The sequence below is a fragment of the Pristiophorus japonicus genome, chromosome 1, assembly GCF_044704955.1.
Source record: "Pristiophorus japonicus isolate sPriJap1 chromosome 1, sPriJap1.hap1, whole genome shotgun sequence".
Taxonomy (NCBI): Eukaryota; Metazoa; Chordata; class Chondrichthyes; family Pristiophoridae; genus Pristiophorus; species Pristiophorus japonicus.
In genome coordinates this window covers 333,324,319-333,342,542 of record NC_091977.1, presented here as the reverse complement: position 1 = coordinate 333,342,542, position 18,224 = coordinate 333,324,319, and the positions used below count along the sequence as shown (strand labels likewise).

The window sequence follows — 18,224 nt, the reverse complement described above, 5'->3', positions numbered from 1 at the left end:
GGATCTTAGTGAGGCCTCACCTGGAATATTGTGTTCAGTTTTGATCTCCTAATCTGAGGAAGGACGTTCTTGCTATTGAGGAAGTGCAGCGAAGGTTCACCAGACTGACTCCCGGGATGGCAGGACTGACATATGAGGAGAGACTGGATTGACTGGGCCTGTATTCACTGGAGTTTAGAAGGACGAGAGGGGATCTCATAGAAACATATAAAATTTTGACGGGACTGGACAGGTTAGATGCAGGAAGAATGTTCCCGATGTTGGTGAAGTCCAGAACCAGGGGACATAATCTAAGGATAAGGGGTAAGCCATTTAGCACTGAGATGAGGAGAAACTTCTTCTCTCAGAGAGTTGTTAACCTGTGGAATTCCCTACCACAGAGAGTTGTTGATGCCAGTTCATTGGATATATTCAAGAGGGAGTGAGATATGGCCCTTACGGCTAAAGGGAACAAGGGGTATGGAGAGAAAGCGGGAAAGGGGTACTGAGGTGAATGATCAGCCATGATCTTATTGAATGGTGGTGCAGGCTCAAAGGGCCAAATGGCCTACTCCTGCACCTATTTTCTATGTTTCTATGTAACTCCCTCTTGAATATATCTAACGAACTGACATCAACAACTCTCTGTGGTAGAGAATTCCACAGGTTAACAACTCCCTGAGTGAAGAAGTTTCTCCTCATCTCAGTCCTAAATGGCTTACCCCTTATCCTTAGACTGTGACCCCTGGTTCTGGACTTCCCCAACATCGGGAACATTCTTCCTGCATCTAGCCTCTCCTGTCCCGTCAGAATGTTATATGTTTCTATGAGATCCCCTCTCATTCTAAGCTCCAGTGAATACAGGCACTGTCGATCCAGTCTCTCCTCATATGTCAGTCCTGCCATCCTGGGAATCAGTCTGGTGAACCTTTGTTGCACCCCCTCAATAGCAAGAATGTCCTTCCTCAGATTAGGAGACCAAAACTGAACACAATTTTCCAGGTGAGTCCTCACCAAGGCCCTGTACAACTGCAGTAAGACCTCCCTGCTCCTATACTCAAATCCCCTAGCAATGAAGGCCAAAATGCCATTTGCCTTCTTCACCGCCTGCTGTACCTGCATGCCAACTTTCAATGACTGATGTACCATGACTCCCAGCTCTCACTGCACCTGCCCTTCACCTAATCTGTTGACAGTCAGATAATAATCTGCCTTCGTGTTTTTGCCAGCAAAGTGGATAACCTCACATTTATCCACATTATACTGCATCTGGCATTCATTTGCCCACTCACCTAACCTGTCCAAGTCACCCTGCAGCCTCTTAGCATCCTCCTCACAGCTCACACTGCCACCCAGCTTAGTGTCAGCTGCAAACTTGGAAATATTACACTCAATACCTTCAACTAGATCATTGATGTATATTGTAAATAGCTGGGGACCCAGCACTGAGCTATGCGGCACTCCACTAGTCACTGTCTGCCATTCTGAAAAGGACTCATTTATCCGGATTCTCTTCTTCCTTTTTGCCAACCAGTTCTCTATCCTCGTCAATACATTACCCCCAATACCATATGCTTTGATTTTGCACAGCAATCTCTTGTGTGGGACCTGGTCAAATGCTTTTTGAAAGTCCAAATACACTACATCCACTGGTTCTCTCTTGTCCACTCTACTAGTTACATCCTCAAAAAAATTCTCGAAAATTTGTCAAGCAGGATTTCCCTTTCATAAATCCATGCTGACTTGGACCGTTCCTGTCACTGCTTTCCAAATGCGCTTCTATTTCATCTTTAATAATTGATTCCAACATTTTCTCCACTACTGATGTCTAGCTAACCAGTCTATAATTCTCCGTTTTCTCTCTCCCTCCTTTTTTAAAAAGTGGTGTTACATTAGCTACCCTCCAGTCCATAGGAACTGATCCAGAGTCGATAGACTGTTGGAAAATGATCACCAATGCATCCACTATTTCTTGGGCCACTTCCTTAAGTACTCTGGGATACAGACTATCAGGCGCTGGGGATTTATCGGCCTTCAATCCCATCAATTTCCCTAACACAATTTCCTGACTAATAAGGATTTCTTTCATTTCCTCCTTTTTGCCCGATCCTCGGTCCCCTAGTATTTCCGGAAGGTTATTTGTATCTTCCTTCGTGAAGACAGAACCAAAGTATTTGTTCAATTGGTCTGCCATTTCTTTGTTCCCCATTATAAGTTCACCTGATTCTGACTGCAAGGGACCTACGTTTGTTTTCACTATTCTTTTTCTCTTCACATGTCTATAGAAGCTTTTGCAGTCAGTTTTTATGTTCTTAGCAAGCTTCCTCTCATACTCTATTTTTCCCCCTCCTAATTAAACCCTTTGTCTTCCTCTGCTGAATTCTAAATTTCTCCCAGTCCTCAGGGTTGCTGATTTTTCTGGCCAATTTATCTGCCTCTTCCTTGGATTTAACACTATCCCTAATTTCCCTTGTTAGCCACAGTTGAGCCACCTTCCCCATTTTATTTTTACTCCAGACAAGGATGTACAATTGTTGAATTTCATCCATGTGATCTTTAATTGTCTGCCATTGCCTAGCCACCGTCAACGCTTTAAATATCATTCGCCAGTCTATTCTAGCCAATTCACGTCTCATACCATCGAAGTTACCCTTCCTTAAGTTCAGGACCCTAGTCTCTGAATTAACTGTGTCACTCTCAATTTAATAAAGAATTGTACTATATTTATGGTCACGCTTCCCCAAGGGGCCTCGCACAACAAGATTGCTAATTAGTGCTCGTTACACATCACCCAGTCTAGGATGGCCAGCCCTCTAGTTGGTTCCTCGACATACTGGTCTAGAAAACCATCCCTAATACACTCCAGGAAATCCTCCTCCACCGTATTGCTACCAGTTTGATTAGCCCAATCTATATGTAGATTAAAGTCACCCATGATAACTGCTGTACCTTTATTGCACGCATCCCTAATTTCTTGTTTGATGCTGTCTCCAACCTCACTACTACTGTTTGGTGGTCTGTACACATCGCCCACTAGCGTTTTCTGCCCTTTGGTATTCCACAGCTCCACCCATACAGGTTCCACATCATCCAAGCTAATGTCCTTCCTTACTATTGCGTTAATTTCCTCTTTAACCAGCAACGCTACCCTACCTCCTTTTCCTTTCTGTCCATCCTTCCTGAATGTTGAATACCCCTGGATGTTGAGTTCCCAGCCTTGGTCACCCTGGAGCCATGTCTCCGTAATCCCAATTATATCATATTCGTTAATAGCTGTCTGCGCAGTTAATTCATCCACCTTATTACGAATACTCCTCGTATTGAGGCACAGACCCTTCAGGCTTGTCTTTTTAACACACTTTGTCCCTTTAGAATTTTGCTGTAATGTGGCCCTTTTTGATTTTTGCCTTAGGTTTCTCTGCCCTCCACTTTTACTTTTCTTCTTTCTATCTTTTGCTTCTGCCCCCATTTTACTTCCCTTTGTCTCCCTGCATAGGTTCCCATCCCCCGCCATATTAGTTTAACCCCTCCCCAACAGCACTAGCAAACACTCCCCCAGGACACTGGTTCCGGTCCTGCCCAGGTGCAGAACGTCTGGTTTGTACTGATCCCACCTCCCCCAGAACCGGTTCCAATGTCCCAGGAATTTGAATCCCTCCCTCCTGCACCACTCCTCAAGCCACGTATTCATCTGAGTTATCCTGCTATTTCTACTCTGACTAGCACATGGTACTGGTAGCAATCCTGAGATTACTACCTTTGAGGTCCTGCTTTTTCATTTAACTCCTCGCTCCCTAAATTGAGCTTGTAGGACCTCATCCCATTTTTTTACCTATATCATTGGTACCTATATGCCCCACAATAACTGCCTGTTCACCCTCCCCCTCCAACTAGTCGTGAAAGGCTCTATATAAATTGAACACTTTCTTTCCTTCTTCTTTCTTTCTTCCTAGAATCCCAAACCAGCAGAAATAGTTTCTCTCTATCTGCCCTATCTGTTCCCCTTAATATCTTAAAAACTTTGATCAGCTCACGCATTAACCTTCTAAATTCTAGGGAATACAACCTTAATTTGTGTAATCTCTGCTCGTAACTTAGCCCTTGAAATCTGGATATCATTCTGGTAAACCTACGCTGCACTCCCTCTAAGGCCAATATATCCTTCTAAAGGTGTCGTGCCCAGAATTGCTCACAATGCTCCAGGTGTGGTCTAACCAGGGTTTTGTATTGCTGCAGCATAATTTCCACCTCCTTGTATTCTAGTCTTCCAGATACTAAGGCCAGCAATCCATTAGCCTTTTGTACCTGTTCATGACATTTTAATAATCTATGTACCTGGATCCCCAACACGCTTTGGACATCCACTGTTTTTAGCTTTTCACCATTTAGAAAGTACTCTGTTCTATCCTTTTTAGGTCCAAAGTGGATGCCCTCACACTTGCTTGCATTGTACAACAATTACTCATGTCCATGGGCTGTAGACTAGAGAATGAATGGTATACAACTTGCCTGGCTAAAAAAAACTGTCAGATCTGGATGACCACCTCAAGCAGTACTTCCACTCTCTCTATAGCTAAATCCTCCAATTAATCCAAACTCATTCTGAAAATTAAGAACTCCTAAGTCTTCTTCCCCATCACAAACCATTTCCTTCAACCTTCCTCCACCCTCACTTCTGATACTAAGCATAATGAGTTTGTGCATTTTTCCAAAATTGAGCCCATCTATCATGCTGCCTCTCCCCACTCCTTACATTCCAATTCCAGTCCCTTCCACCTATAGTTCGCAGCTTCCCCCCATTTCTCAGCAACCCACATCAAAGTCAATTCCTTTATGAAGTTCATCACCCTTCCAACTCAACAACAACAACAACGTGTATTAATATAGCACCTTTAACATAGTGAAACATTCCAAGGTGCTTCACAGGAGTATTATGTGACAAAAAAATTGACACCGAGCCACATAAGGAGAAATTAGGGCAGTTGAAAGAGGTAGGTTTCAAGGAACGTTTGAAGGAGAAAAGAGAGGTAGAGAGGAGGAGAGGTTTAGACAGGATTTCCAGAGCTTAGGGCCGAGGCAACAGAAAACATGGCCACCAGTGGTTGAGCGATTATAATCAGGGATGCTCAAGAGGGCAGAATTAGAGGAGCACAAACATCTTGGTGGGTTGTGGGGCTGGAGGAGATTACAGAGATAGAGAGGAGCGAGGCTATGGAGGGATTTGAAAACAAGGATTTTTGAAATCGAGGTGTTCCTTAACCAGGAGTCAATGTAGGTCAGCGAGCACAGGGGTGATGGGTGAGTGGGACTTGGTGCGAGTTAGGACATGGGCAGCCATGTTTGGATCACCTCTAGTTTATGTAGGGTAGAATGTGGGAGGCCAGCCAGAAGTGCATTGGAATAGTTAAGTCTAGAGGTAACAAAGGCATGGATGAGGGCTGCAGCAACGGATGAGCTGAGGCAAGGGCGGAGACGAGCGAGGTTACAGAGGAGGAAATAGGTGGTCTTAGTTATGCTGTGGTTATGTGGTCAAAAGATCATTTCACAGTCAGATATGACACCAAGGTTGCAAACAGTCTGGTTCAGCCTCAGACAAAAGTTGGGGAGAGGGATGGAGTCAGTGGCTAGGGAACGGAGTTTGGGGAGGGACTGAAAACAATGGCTTCGCTCTACCCAATATTCAATTGGAGAATATTTTTGCTCATCCAGAACTGGGTGTCGGACAAACAGTCTGATAATTTAGAGACCGAGGAGGGGTCGAGAGAAGTGATAGTGAGGTAGAGCTGGGTGTCATCAAAGTTCATGTGGAGACTGACGTTGGGTTTTCTAATGATGTCGCCAAGGGACAATATGTAGATGAGAAATAGGAGGGAGCCAAGGATAGATCAGCCCCTGACTACCCAATCTCTTGGCTCTATCTATTCCTACATCAACAATATCTCTATTCCGTCAGATTCTTAGTGTTCAACTGTTCTGCACATATCAGTACTTTTAAAACGTATTAAAAATCATATCCTGGCGGTTCAGTGAGTGATTGGAAAACCGTGCTGAGCTGGGCAGAGTAGAAAGGTGTCGGGTTCAATCGTGTTCGACCGCTTCAACTGGATGAAAGTTTGAGCAGTTCTATCAACCCCTCGGCTGTTGGAACCAGCGCCTGTCCACAACTACAGCGGGCTTCAGCTAAAGAGGTAGAAGTGGTTGCCGCGGAGCTGGTGAAAGCCAGCTTGCACCTGGAGTTGTCACTTTGCTCGGGGATTAATGCACAAGGGGCCCATTTGCTGTGGGGAGTGGTGAGTGCTCTAGGGGCAATGGATGATGAGTGAATGATGAGCAAAGAGGGGTTGTCCCAACACCTGGAAGGAGGGAGCGCCGCGTGGCTCCATGGTTTAGAAATCGAGAGTGGGGTGGGACTCTAAGTGTAGTTTCGAGAGCTGTCACTATCTCGTTGCTGCGGGTTTGGGCTGATGGACCGATAAACTCCAGGAATGTATTTCTATAGCTTTACAAAGCAGGAGGTTTTTGTACGAAGTGTCGATCCAACAATACCACCGTGGGACTTGGCGGCACAGTAATACGTGGCTGTGTCGCTCGGCACAATCTGACTGATTATAAGAGTACAGATGGCAGAACTGTCCATGTTTTCGGCATGGAATCGTGAGGCGAAGTCTGTGTGCAACCAGGTGTCACCCTGGGACAGGTGATAGAGGATCCCGCGGATGGCTGTCCCTTTCTGTTGGTACCAATGGATGGGGTGTATCCCTATATTGCTTAACCCCTCGATCTCGCACACGAATCTCGCCGTTCTCCCAGCGGCCCTGGTGATGGATAAGACCTCCTGCTTCAAGGACACGAGAGCTAGACACTCCGCTGGAGAGAGAGAGAGAGAGAGAGAGAGATTACAACCAGAGACCCGTGCGGGTAACAGTCTCTACAACACATGGTGCAGCAGATACTCGAGCTCTTTCTCAGAGCCAGCACAGACACGATGGGTCTATTGGCTTCCTTCTGTGCTATACGATTCTATGATCAGAGTTTTTTTTAATGCAGTTTAATTGCCTTGTGGCAAACTTACAAGACAGCAGAGCGATCGCCAGGGCTAAGTAAAGCGACATGCTGTCCTGCCCTGGGGCTGGTTTCTGTAGAAATGCCTGCGTCCGGTCACATTAAACGGGAAGTGACCTCGGCCGCTCTCACCCAATGTGAGCGGGGCGCTCTGCCTCTTGCTGAAGCCCGTACTATCCACTCAATGATGGGCCCCGGTACACATCCGGCACCAGAGGGGCAAGTAATGTAAGATTTGATCATGCATTTCTAATCTACCCCTTGTTTTATTGTCCTTGGGATAGGGGACCACGACAGTGAGACTGCCAGCAGTCAGTTCGGAATGTGGGCACATTAAAGGCAGATACAGGTGAGACTATAGGGATAATAAGGAAATTGGAGACTAGTATTTTGTATCCGTTTTCACAATAGTAAAGGAGAAAATAGGTAAATGAATGAATGGGTACAAGGTAACCTAAAAATAAGTCAAGGGGAGGAGCGTGGTTAAAACAATGGTAATTATGAAATTATTGAAACGAGATCAATAAATCTCCAGGGCCTGCTGATTTCTACCTCGAGTATTAAAAGAAATGAGTGAGGAAATGCCACAAAGCTCTGAATCAGGAATTGAGGGGAGGTTTATGTAGGATTTCATAGGATTTGCGACACAGAAACAGGCCATTTGGCCCAATCAGTCCATGCCGGCTTTTATGCTCCACTCGAACCTCCTCCTGTCTTTCCTCATTTAACTCTGTCAGCATTACCTTCTTCCTCATATGCTTTTCTAGCCTCCCCATAAATGCATCTATATTTTTGCCTCAACTAGTCCATGTGGTCGGGAGTTCCATATTCTCACTACTCTCTGGGTAAAGAAGTTTCTTCTGAATTCCCTATTGGATTTGTTGGTGCCTAACTTATAATGATGACCTTTAGTTATACTCTTTCCCACAAGTGGAAACATTCTCTCTGTATCTACTCTGGTAATAACTTTCATAATTTTAAAGACCTCTATTAGGTCACCCCTCAGCCTTATTTTTTTAAGCTAAAGGATACCCAGCCAGTTCATCCTTTCCTGATAGGTATACCCTCGCATTTCTGGTACCATCCTTGTAAATCTTCTCTGCACCCTCTCCAGTGCCTCTATATTATTTCTATAAAATGGCGACCAGAATTGTACGCAGTACTCCCAAGTGTGGTCTAACCAAGGTTTGATACAAGTTTAGCATAACCTCTCTACTTTTCAATTCAGTCCCTCTAAAATTAAACCATAGTGTTTGGTTTGCTTTTTTATGGCGTTGTTAACCTGTGTTACTACTTTTAGCAATTTGTAGTTTCCTTTGTTCCTCTACCCTACCCAGATTCACGCCCTCCAAGTAATAAGTGACCTCCCTATTCTTATTACCAAAATGTAAACTTCACATTTATCTGTATTGAAATTCATTTGCCAATTATATGCCCATTCTGCAAGTTTATTGATGCCCTCCTGTAATTTGTTGCAGTCCTCCTCAGCAATTTGGTGTCATCTGCAAATTTAGATTCCAAAGTCTAAATCATTAATATAAATTGTGAACAGCAGTGGTGCCAACACTGATCCTTGTGGAACACCACTACCTACCTTCTGCCACTGTGAATAGCTACCCTTTACCCCTACTCTCTGCTTCCTGTCTTGAAGCCAACTAGCTATCCAATCTGCTACTTGTCCCATGACTTCACATTCTCTGACCTTATTCATTAGTTTATTATGTGGTACCTTATCAAAGGCCTTTTGAAAACTTAGATAAATTACACCTACTGCATTATCCGTGTCTACTCTCTCTGTTACCTCTTCAAAAAATACAACGAGGTTTGTCAAGCAAACTTTCCCTATTATTGGATATAATTTCATTTGCATGGACATCATTCCTGTACCTCACCAAGTGGCCATTCTTGATGTCTTCCTAGACAGAGAGTATGAACAGGTTGTTCAACCACAAGGGACATCACATTAGAGCCTGATCCTACCACAAAGGCTACACACACACACCTTCCAACAACAGTAACTGGAGACCAATCTGCAACAGCCCAACTGTTTCTCCATCGGAGATTAATTAATTCAAATACCAGAAGAGCAGGTAGTTCCATGAGATACAGTAGGATGGAAAGACATCCAGTTGGGCATTTTTTACTGGAGTCTGTCTTCCTGGACAGAGTGACTGAGCACTTGTACAAATATGCGCTGATCAAAGAGTGTCAGCATGGATTTGTGAAGGATAGGTCACATCTGATTGATCTAGTTGATCTTTTGAAGAGGTAACTAACATGGTGGACTGGGGTGTGTTTATGGATGTTGTCTAAATGGAATTCCAGAGGGTATTTGATGAAATTTCACACACGATTATTAGCAAAAATTAAAGCTCAAGGAATTGCAGGTAACATGGGTTAGTAATTGAGTAATGATGAAAGGTTATCAACCTGAAATGTTTACTCTGTTCCTCTCTCCATAGATGCTGCATTCCCTGGTGAGTATTTCCAAAATGTTCTGCTTTTATTTCAGATTTCCAGCATCCACAGTATTTTGCTTTTGCAATGGGTTGGTAATTGGTTGGGTGATGGGCGACAGAGAGCCAGGATGAGTTTGTCACAAGAACATACTCTGATTGATGGGATTGACAAGTGGTGTTTACCTAGGGGTCTGTACTGGGGCCTCAGGTTTTCATCATATATATCAGAAATAGAGAGCTGTATATGCAAGTTTGCAGATGACACAGTAACTTGTGTAGATAGGAGCAGCAAATTACAAATGGACATAGGCATATTAAGTGAGTGGGCAAAATTATAGCAAATGGAGTTCAATGTGAGGAAGTGTGAGATCACTTTGGATCTGAGAAAGAGAAGCTAGAATATTTTCTTAATGGTGAGAAACTAGGAACTGTGGCTGAGCTTGGTGATCTTGGGATCTTGGTGTTTTTGTGACTAAAAGTTAGGATACAGGAAAAAAGTATAATCAAAAAAGCTATTCAAATGTTGGCATTTGTACCGAAGAAAGAAAGACTTTTGAAGTATAGGCACTGTGGTAATGTAGGAAATGCTGCAGCCAATTTGTGCACAGTATGATCCCACAAACAGCGATGAGGTAATCTTCAAAATAATGCCATGGGATCTTTTACATTCATCTGAGCAGGGAGACAGGGCTTCAGTTTAATATCTCATCTGAAAGACAGCACCTGAACAGTGCAGCATTCCCTCAGAACTACACTGAAGTGTCAGCCTAGATTATGTGCTCAAGTCTCTGGAGTGGGACTTGATCCCACAACCTTCGGACTCAGAGATGAAAGTGTTGCCACTGATCCCTGTCAAAGGGTTGGAATACAAAAGTGTGGAAGTTATGATTCAGTTGCACACAGCCTTGATCAGACCCCATCTGGAGTACATTCAGTTTTGGGCACTGTACCTCAGGAAGGATACCTTGGGTGCAGCGCAGATTCAACACAACCATATCTAAGTTATGAGGACAGATTGTATAAACTTCGCTTGTACACCCTTGAGTATAGATGATTGAGGAGTGATTTAATAAATATATTTAATATAATAAAAGGATTCAATGATGTAGCTACAGTGGAACTATTTCATCTGGTGGGGCAATCCTGAATGATGCAACGTAATTTTAAAATTCGAGCCAGGCTGTTCGGGAGAGAAATCAGGTAGTACTTCTTCATACAAAGGATGGTGGAAACATAGAAACATAGAAAATAGGTGCAGGAGCAGGCCATTGGGCCCTTCGGGCCAGCACCACTATTCAATATGATCATGGCTGATCATGCAACTTCAGTACCCTACTCCCGCCTTCTCTCCATACCCACTGATCCCTTTAGCCATAAGGGCCACATCTAACTCCCTTTTGAATATATTCAATGAACTGGACTCAACAACTTTCTGAGGTAGAGTATTCCATAGGTTCACAATTCTCTAAGTGAAAAAGTTTCTCCTCATCTCGATACTATATGGCTTACCCCTTACCCCTGGTTCTGGACTTCCCCAACATCGGGAATATTCTTCCTGCATCTAACCTGTCCAATCCCGTCAGAATTTTATATGTTTCTATGAGATCCCCTCTCATTCTTCAAAATTCCAGTGAATATAAGCCTAATCGATCCAGTCTTTCTGCATCTGTCAGTCCTGCCATCCCGGGAATCAGTCTGGTGAACATTTTCTTCACTCCCTCAATAGCAAGAGTGTCCTTCCTCAGATTAGGAGACCCAAACTGCACACAATACTCAAGGTGTGGTCTCACCAAGGCCCTGTACAAGACCTCCCTGCTCCTATACTCAAATCCTCTCGCTATGAAGGCCAACATGCCATTTGCTTTCTTAACTGCCTGCTGTACTTGCATGCCTACTTTCAATGACTGCTCCACCATGACACCCAGGTCTCGTTGCACCTCGCCTTTTACTAATCTGCCACCATTCAGATAATAATCTGCTTCCTGTTTTTGCCACCAAAGTGGATAACCTCACACTTATCCACATTATACTGCATTTGCCATACACTTGTCCACTCATCTAACCTGTTCAAATCACCCTGCAGCTTCTTAGCGTCCTCTTCACAGCTCACACTGCCATCCAGCTTAGTGTCATCTGCAAACTTGGAGATATTACATTCAATTCCTTCGTCTAAATCATTAATATATCTTGTAAGTAGCTGGGGTCCCAGCACTGAACCTTGCGGTACCACACCAGTCACTGCCTACCATTTTGAAAAGGACCTGTTTATTCCCACTCTTTGTTTCCTGTCTGACAACCAGTTCTCTATCCACATCAATACATTACCCCCAAACCCATGTGCCTTAATTTTGCACACCAATCTCTTGTGTGGGACTTTGTCAAAAAACCTTTTGAAAGTCCAAATACACCGCATCCACTGGTTCTCCCTTATCCACTCTACTAGTTACATCCTCAAAAAATTCTAGAAGATTTGTCAAGCATGATTTCCCTTTCATAAATCCATGTGGACTTGGACCGATCCTGTCACTGCTTTCCAAATGCGCTGCTATTACATCTTTAGTAATTGATTCCAGCATTTTCCCCATTACCGATGTCAGGCTACCCTGTCTATAATTACTTGTTTTCTCTCTTCCTCCTTTTTTACAAAGTGGGGTTACATTAGTTCTCCTCCAATCCATAGGAACTGATCCAGAGTCCATGGAATGACCACCAATGCATCTACTATTTCAAGGGCCACTTCCTTCAGTACTCTGGGATGCAGACTATCAGGCCCTGGGATTTGTCGGCCTTCAATCCCAACATTATTCCCTAACATAATTTCCTGACGATTTCCCTCAGTTCCCTCAGTTTCTCCTTCTTGCTAGACCCTTGGTCCCCTAGTATTTTGGGGAGGTTATTTGTGACTTCCTTAGTGAAGACAGAACCAAAGTATTTGTTCAATTGGTCTGCCATTTCCTTGTTCCCCATTATGAATTCATTTGATTCTGACTGCAAGGGACCTATATTAGTCTTCACTAATCTTTTTCTCTTCACATATCTATAGAAGCTTTTGCCATCAGTTTTTATGTTCCCTGCAAGCTTACTCTCATACTCTATTTCCCCCTCCTAATTAAACCCTTAGTCCTCCTCTGCTGAATTCTAAATTTCTCCCAGTCCTCAGGTTTGCTGCTTTTTCTGGCCAATTTATACGCCTCTTCCTTGGATTTAACACTATCCTTAATTTCCCTTGTTAGCCATCTTCCCCGTTTTATTTTTACGCCAGACAGGGATATACAGTTGTTGTGGTTCAGCCATGTGATCTTTAAATGTCTGGTCCTCTCTCCCCCACAAGGTTGTGAATGCTGTGGATCAATTGAAATGTTCAAAGATCAAGATAGGTAGATTTGTGTTAGATAAGGGTATCAAGAGATATAAAGCAAATGTGGTTGAATTGAGTTGAGGTACAGATCAGCCATGATCTAATTGAATTGCTGAGTAAACTCAAGGGGCTGAATGGCCTCCCCCTGTTCCTATTTTCCTATTCATAGAAACATAGAAAATAGGTGTAGGAGTAGGCCATTCGGCCTTTTGAGCCTACACCACCATTCAATAAGATCATGGCTGATCATTCACCTCAGTACCCCTTTCCTGCTTTCTCTCCATACCCCTTGATCCCTTTAGCCGTAAGGGCCATATCTAACTCCCTCTTGAATATATCCAATGAGCTGGCATCAACAACTCTCTGTGGTAGGGAATTCCACAGGTTAACAACTCTCTGAGTGAAGACGTTTCTCCTCATCTCAGTCTTCAATGGCTTACCCCTTATCCTTAGACTATGTCCCCTGGTCCTGGACTTCTCCAACATCGGGAACATTCTTCCTGCATCTAATCTGTCCAGTCCCGTCAGAATTTTATATGTTTCTATGAGATCCCCTCTTATCCTTCTAAACTCCAGTGAATACAGGCCCAGTCGATCCAGTCTCTCCTCATATGTCAGTCCTGCCATCCCAGGAATCAGCCTGGTGAACCTTTGCTCCACTCTCTCAATAGCAAGAACGTCCTTCCTCAGATTAGGAGACCAAAACTGAACACAATATTCCAGGTGAGGCTTCACTAAGGCCCTGTACAACTGCAGTAAGACCTCCCTGCTCCTATACACAAATCCCCTTGTCTTCTTCGCCGCCTGCTGTACCTGCATGCCAACTTTCAATGACTGATGTACCATGACACCCAGGTCTCGTTGCATCTCCCCTTTTCCTAATCTGCCACCATTCAGATAATATTCTGCCTTCCTGTTTTTGCCACCAAAGTGGACAACCTCACACTTATCCACATTATACTGCATCTGCCACGCATTTGCCCACTCACCTAACCTGTCCAAGTCACCCTGCAGCCTTTTAGCATCCTCCTCAAAGCTCACACCACCACTCAGCTTAGTGTCAGCTACAAACTTGGAGATATTACACTCAATTCCCTCATCCAAATCATTAATGTATATTGGAAATAGCTGGGATCCCAGCACTGAGCCCTGCGGCAACCCACTAGTCACTGCCTGCCATTCTGAAAAGGATCCGTTTATCCCGACTCTCTGCTTCCTGTCTGCCAACCAGTTCTCGATCCACGTCAGTACATTACCCCCAATAACATGTGCTTTAATTTTGCACACCAATCTCTTGTGTGGGACCTTGTCAAAAGCCTTTTGAAAGTCCAAATACACCACAATCCACTGGTTCTCCCTTGTCCACTCTACCAGTTACATCCTCAAAAAATTCTAGAAGGTTTATCAAGCAGGATTTCCCTTACATAAATCCATGCTGACTTGGTGTAAAAAAAAGCACTACAATGGTCCTCCCCCTCCGAGGTAGTCTCTCGGAATTGAGGAAGACTTGCTTCCACTCTTAGAATGAGTCCTTAGGTGGCTGAACAGTCCAATACGAGAGCCACAGTCTCTGCCACTGATGGGACCCACAGTTGTTGAGGGTAAGGGAGGGTGGGACAGGTTTGCCGCACATTCCTTCTGCTGCCTGCACTTGTTTTCTGCATGTACTCGGCGATGAGATTCAAGGTGCTCAGCGCCCTCCAGGATGCACTTCCTCCATTAGGGCCATCTTTGGCCAGGGACTCCCAGGTGTCAGTGGGGATGTTGCACTTTAACATGGAGGCTTTAAGGGTGTCCTTGTAATGCTTCCTCTGTTCACCTTTGGCTCGTTTGCCATGAAGGAGTTCCGAGTAGAGCTCTTGCTTTGGGAGTCTCGTGTTTGGCATGTGGACAATGTGGCCTGCCCTGCGGAGCTGATCAAGTGTGGTCAGTGCTTCAATGCTGGGGATGTTGGCCTGGACAAGGACGCTAATGTTGGTGCATCTTTCCCCCCAGGGGATTTGTAGGATCTTGCGGAGACATCGTTGGTGCTATTTCTCCAGCGACTTGAGGTGTCTACTGTACATGGTCCTTGTCTCTGAGCCATACAGGAGGGCGGGTATTACTACAGCCCTGTAGACCATTAGCTTGGTGGTAGATTTGAGGGCCTGGTCTTCGAACACTCTTTTCCTCAGGCGGCCAAAGGCTGCGCTGGCATACTGGAGGCGGTGCTGAATCTCCTCATCAATGTCTGCTTTTGCTGATAAAAGGCTCCCGAGGAATGGGAAATGGTCTACGTTGTCCAGAGCCACGCCATGGATCTTGATGACTGGAGGGCAGTGCTGTGCGGCGAGGACAGGCTGGTGGAGAACCTTTGTCTTACGGATGTTTAGCGTAAGGCCCATGCTTTCGTACGCCTCAGTAAATACATTGATTGTATCCTGGAGTTCAGCCTCTGAATGTGTGCAGACGCAGGCATCGTCTGCGTACTGTAGCTCGATGACAGAGTTTGTGGTGTTCTTGGACTTGGCCTGGAGACGGCGAAGGTTGAACAGCTTCCCACTGGTTCTGCAGTTTAGTTCCACTCCAGCGGGGAGCTTGCTGACTGTGGCATGGCAGCAAGGAAGATTGAGAAGAGGGTTGGGGCGATGACGTAGACCTGTTTGACCCCGGTCCGGATGTGGATTGGGTCTGTAATGGGTCCATTGGTAAGGATCACGGCCTGCACATCGTCGTGCAGCAAGCGAAGGATGTTGACAAACTTTTTGGGGCATCCGAAATGGAGGCGGATGCTCCATAGACCCTCAAGGTTGACAGTGTCAAAGGCCTTTGTAAGGACAAAGAATGCCATGTATAAGGGCTGGCGCTGCTCCCTGCAGCTGTTGTGCTGCAAAGATCATGTGCGTTGTCCCGTAGGGGACGAAATCTGCACTGTCACTCCTCGGCCACAGGGAGAAGACGGTTGAGGAGGACGGTAGCGATAACTTTCCCAGCGGCTGATAGCAGGGAGATTCCTCTGTAGTTGCCGCAGTCGGACTTATCCCCTTTTTTAAAGATACTACGATGCTACATACAGGACAAATGACTGCTGAGCGGGAGTGGAAGAGTTAACAGAGACAGATGGCCTGGGATATAAAGTGGGTAGGTTGCAGAGGTAGAGTAGGGGGAGGCTTTGGAAATGAGGATGAAGATCTCCAGTTAGATCTATTTTTTGGGGGGGCAGAGAACCAATCAGGGCTAGAAAACAATGGGGTGATGGGTGAGCTGGACTAAGGCAGGGTCAGTGCGGCGATGCGCGATCTGGATGTGTCTGAACTATGAGGCAGGGTCAGTGCGGTGATGGACACCATCTGACTACCATCCGTAGAGAGAATCAATGGGATATTTCACCCGATCTGTTAATGCTTCTCCTGCTCGTGGTGTTCCAGATGGGATCTGAAGGTAAATGAATGAACAGGTCGTAAAAGGAAGCTGGTCGGTGCGGGGTCCCTTCGGCCCGGGATAGAAGCGGACCGGTGGGGGATCCCTTGCACCGGCCTGCTTCTACACCGGGCCGAAAGGACCCCGGGGCCCGCTGGCTATTCTGGGGGCCCGCCGGCTCTTCCGAGGCTCACCAGGGTCCACCGACTCTTTTGGGGCCTGCCGGCTCTTTGGGGCTTGCGGGGTCCTGCCGACTCTTCCGAGGTCCGCTGGCACTTCATGGCCCACCAGTCACTAGGAGAACGCTGGGGTGGAGTGTTCCGGCAGTACTGTGGGACATTCTGCTTGGGGCCGACGCTGAGCTGGTGGAAGGGACTCCGGGGCCAGCGCTGAACAGGCTGAAGGGACTCCAGGGCTGGCGTAGAACTGGCCGAAGGGACTCCAGGGCCAGCGCTGAACCGGCCAAAGGGACTCAATTTTTAAACTTTTAATCAACTTTTAAACTTCTTAAACAATTCGGGAAAACTTTAAAATTGTTAAGCAACTTGGAGAACTTTTATTCTATAACTTTTAATCAACTCTTAATCTATTTATTAAACCTTCAATCATCCTGTGTAACTTTATAAAAAATAATTTGGAAATACTTTTAAACTCTTAAACTTTTACACCAACTTGGAAACCTCTGGGGAAATTTTTAACCTTGGAAGAAACTTTCCAAACATCCCTCGGAACCCCAGCCTGACTTCCCAATGCCTGGCCCCCCAAGCAAGCCTCGGGCCATCTACCATCAATGGCGCTACTCAGTGCCGAGCTTGCAGCCAACACTTTGCCGTAGGCAATTCGGCTTATACAGCAGTGCCTGGTCTCCAGTCGTCTTGGACCCCCTTGCCACTGGACCAAGACCTTGTTCAGCTAAGCCCGTGTGGTTGCCGGTGTGCAGCGGCCACCCCACGTTAAAAGAACTCACGGACAGGCATCTTCCACTTCACTAATATGAAGTTCGGGACCTGGAACGTCAGAACCCTCATGGACAATTTCAACAGCAACAGGCTGGAACGCCTCACTGCCATAGTTGCCTGGGAACTTAAACATTTTGACATTTACATCGCTGCCCTAAGCGAGACCCGGTGGGCAGGGTAAGGCCAGCTCAAGGAACATGGTGGAGGTTACGCCTTTTTCTGGAAAGGAAAATCAGAGGAAGAACGCCGCCTTCATGGAGTCGGCTTCGCTGTCAAAAATGAACTGGTTGACCGCCTCAAAGACTCCTCCTGCAGGGTTAATGAATGCCTCATGACTTTTTATCTTACCCTATCCCGGAACCAATGCACCACAGTCATCAGTGAGTATGCCCCAACACTTGATGCAACAGATGAGGCTAAAGAGGGTTTTTATTCCAACATCGAGACATCCCTGTCCCGCGTCCCCACGGGCAACAAATTGATCCTCCGAGGTAACTTTAATGCCAGGGTCGGCAAAGACATAGCAGTCTGGGGAGGCGTGATTGACAGAGAGTCGGTAGGGAAAGCCAACTCCTGTGGTACCCTACTCCTGACAAAATGTCTACAACATGCACTTCTCATCAGTAACACCCTGTTCCAACAGAGGGACAAATACAACGCATTGTGGCAACACCCTTGCTCCAAACACTGGCACCTGCTCGACTACGTCATCGTCCGAGCCATCGATCGCAAGGATGTGCGCATCACCCACGCCATGACAGGAGCTGATGACTGCTGGACAGACCATCGCCTAATCCGATCCATCATCAATATAAACATAGCCCCAAAGCAGAGGGGACAGTTGAAGCAGTGCCGCAAAAAAGTTAATGCCGGGGCACTTAAAGACCCAGCTACGAGAGCCCTATACAGCCAGCTCCTTACAGCTAATCTGGCATGCCTTGATGACCCTGAAATGCCGAATACCCACAGCGCTTGATCAGCCCTCCAGGTCTCCATAACCAGTGCCTG

At 45.7% G+C, this 18,224-nt stretch overlaps 1 protein-coding gene and 1 gene segment (V, D, J or C); one reads left to right on the top strand and one right to left on the bottom strand.

The window, feature by feature from the left end:
* The window catches only part of LOC139264593 (T-cell receptor beta-1 chain C region-like), a 32,138-nt gene extending 25,522 nt beyond the window's left edge, over positions 1–6,616 (bottom strand). Inside the window, 1 exon segment of the C gene segment in view lies at positions 6,526–6,616. Coding sequence covers positions 6,526–6,616 — 91 coding nt within the window.
* Positions 1–18,224, top strand: part of stard3nl (STARD3 N-terminal like) — a 168,212-nt gene that overhangs the window by 100,378 nt on the left and 49,610 nt on the right. For both annotated transcript variants that reach the window (XM_070889299.1, XM_070889308.1), the window contains exon 9: positions 9,504–9,518. The gene's annotated coding sequence lies outside the window, so the exon portion shown is untranslated. The remainder of the gene's footprint in view (positions 1–9,503; positions 9,519–18,224) is intronic.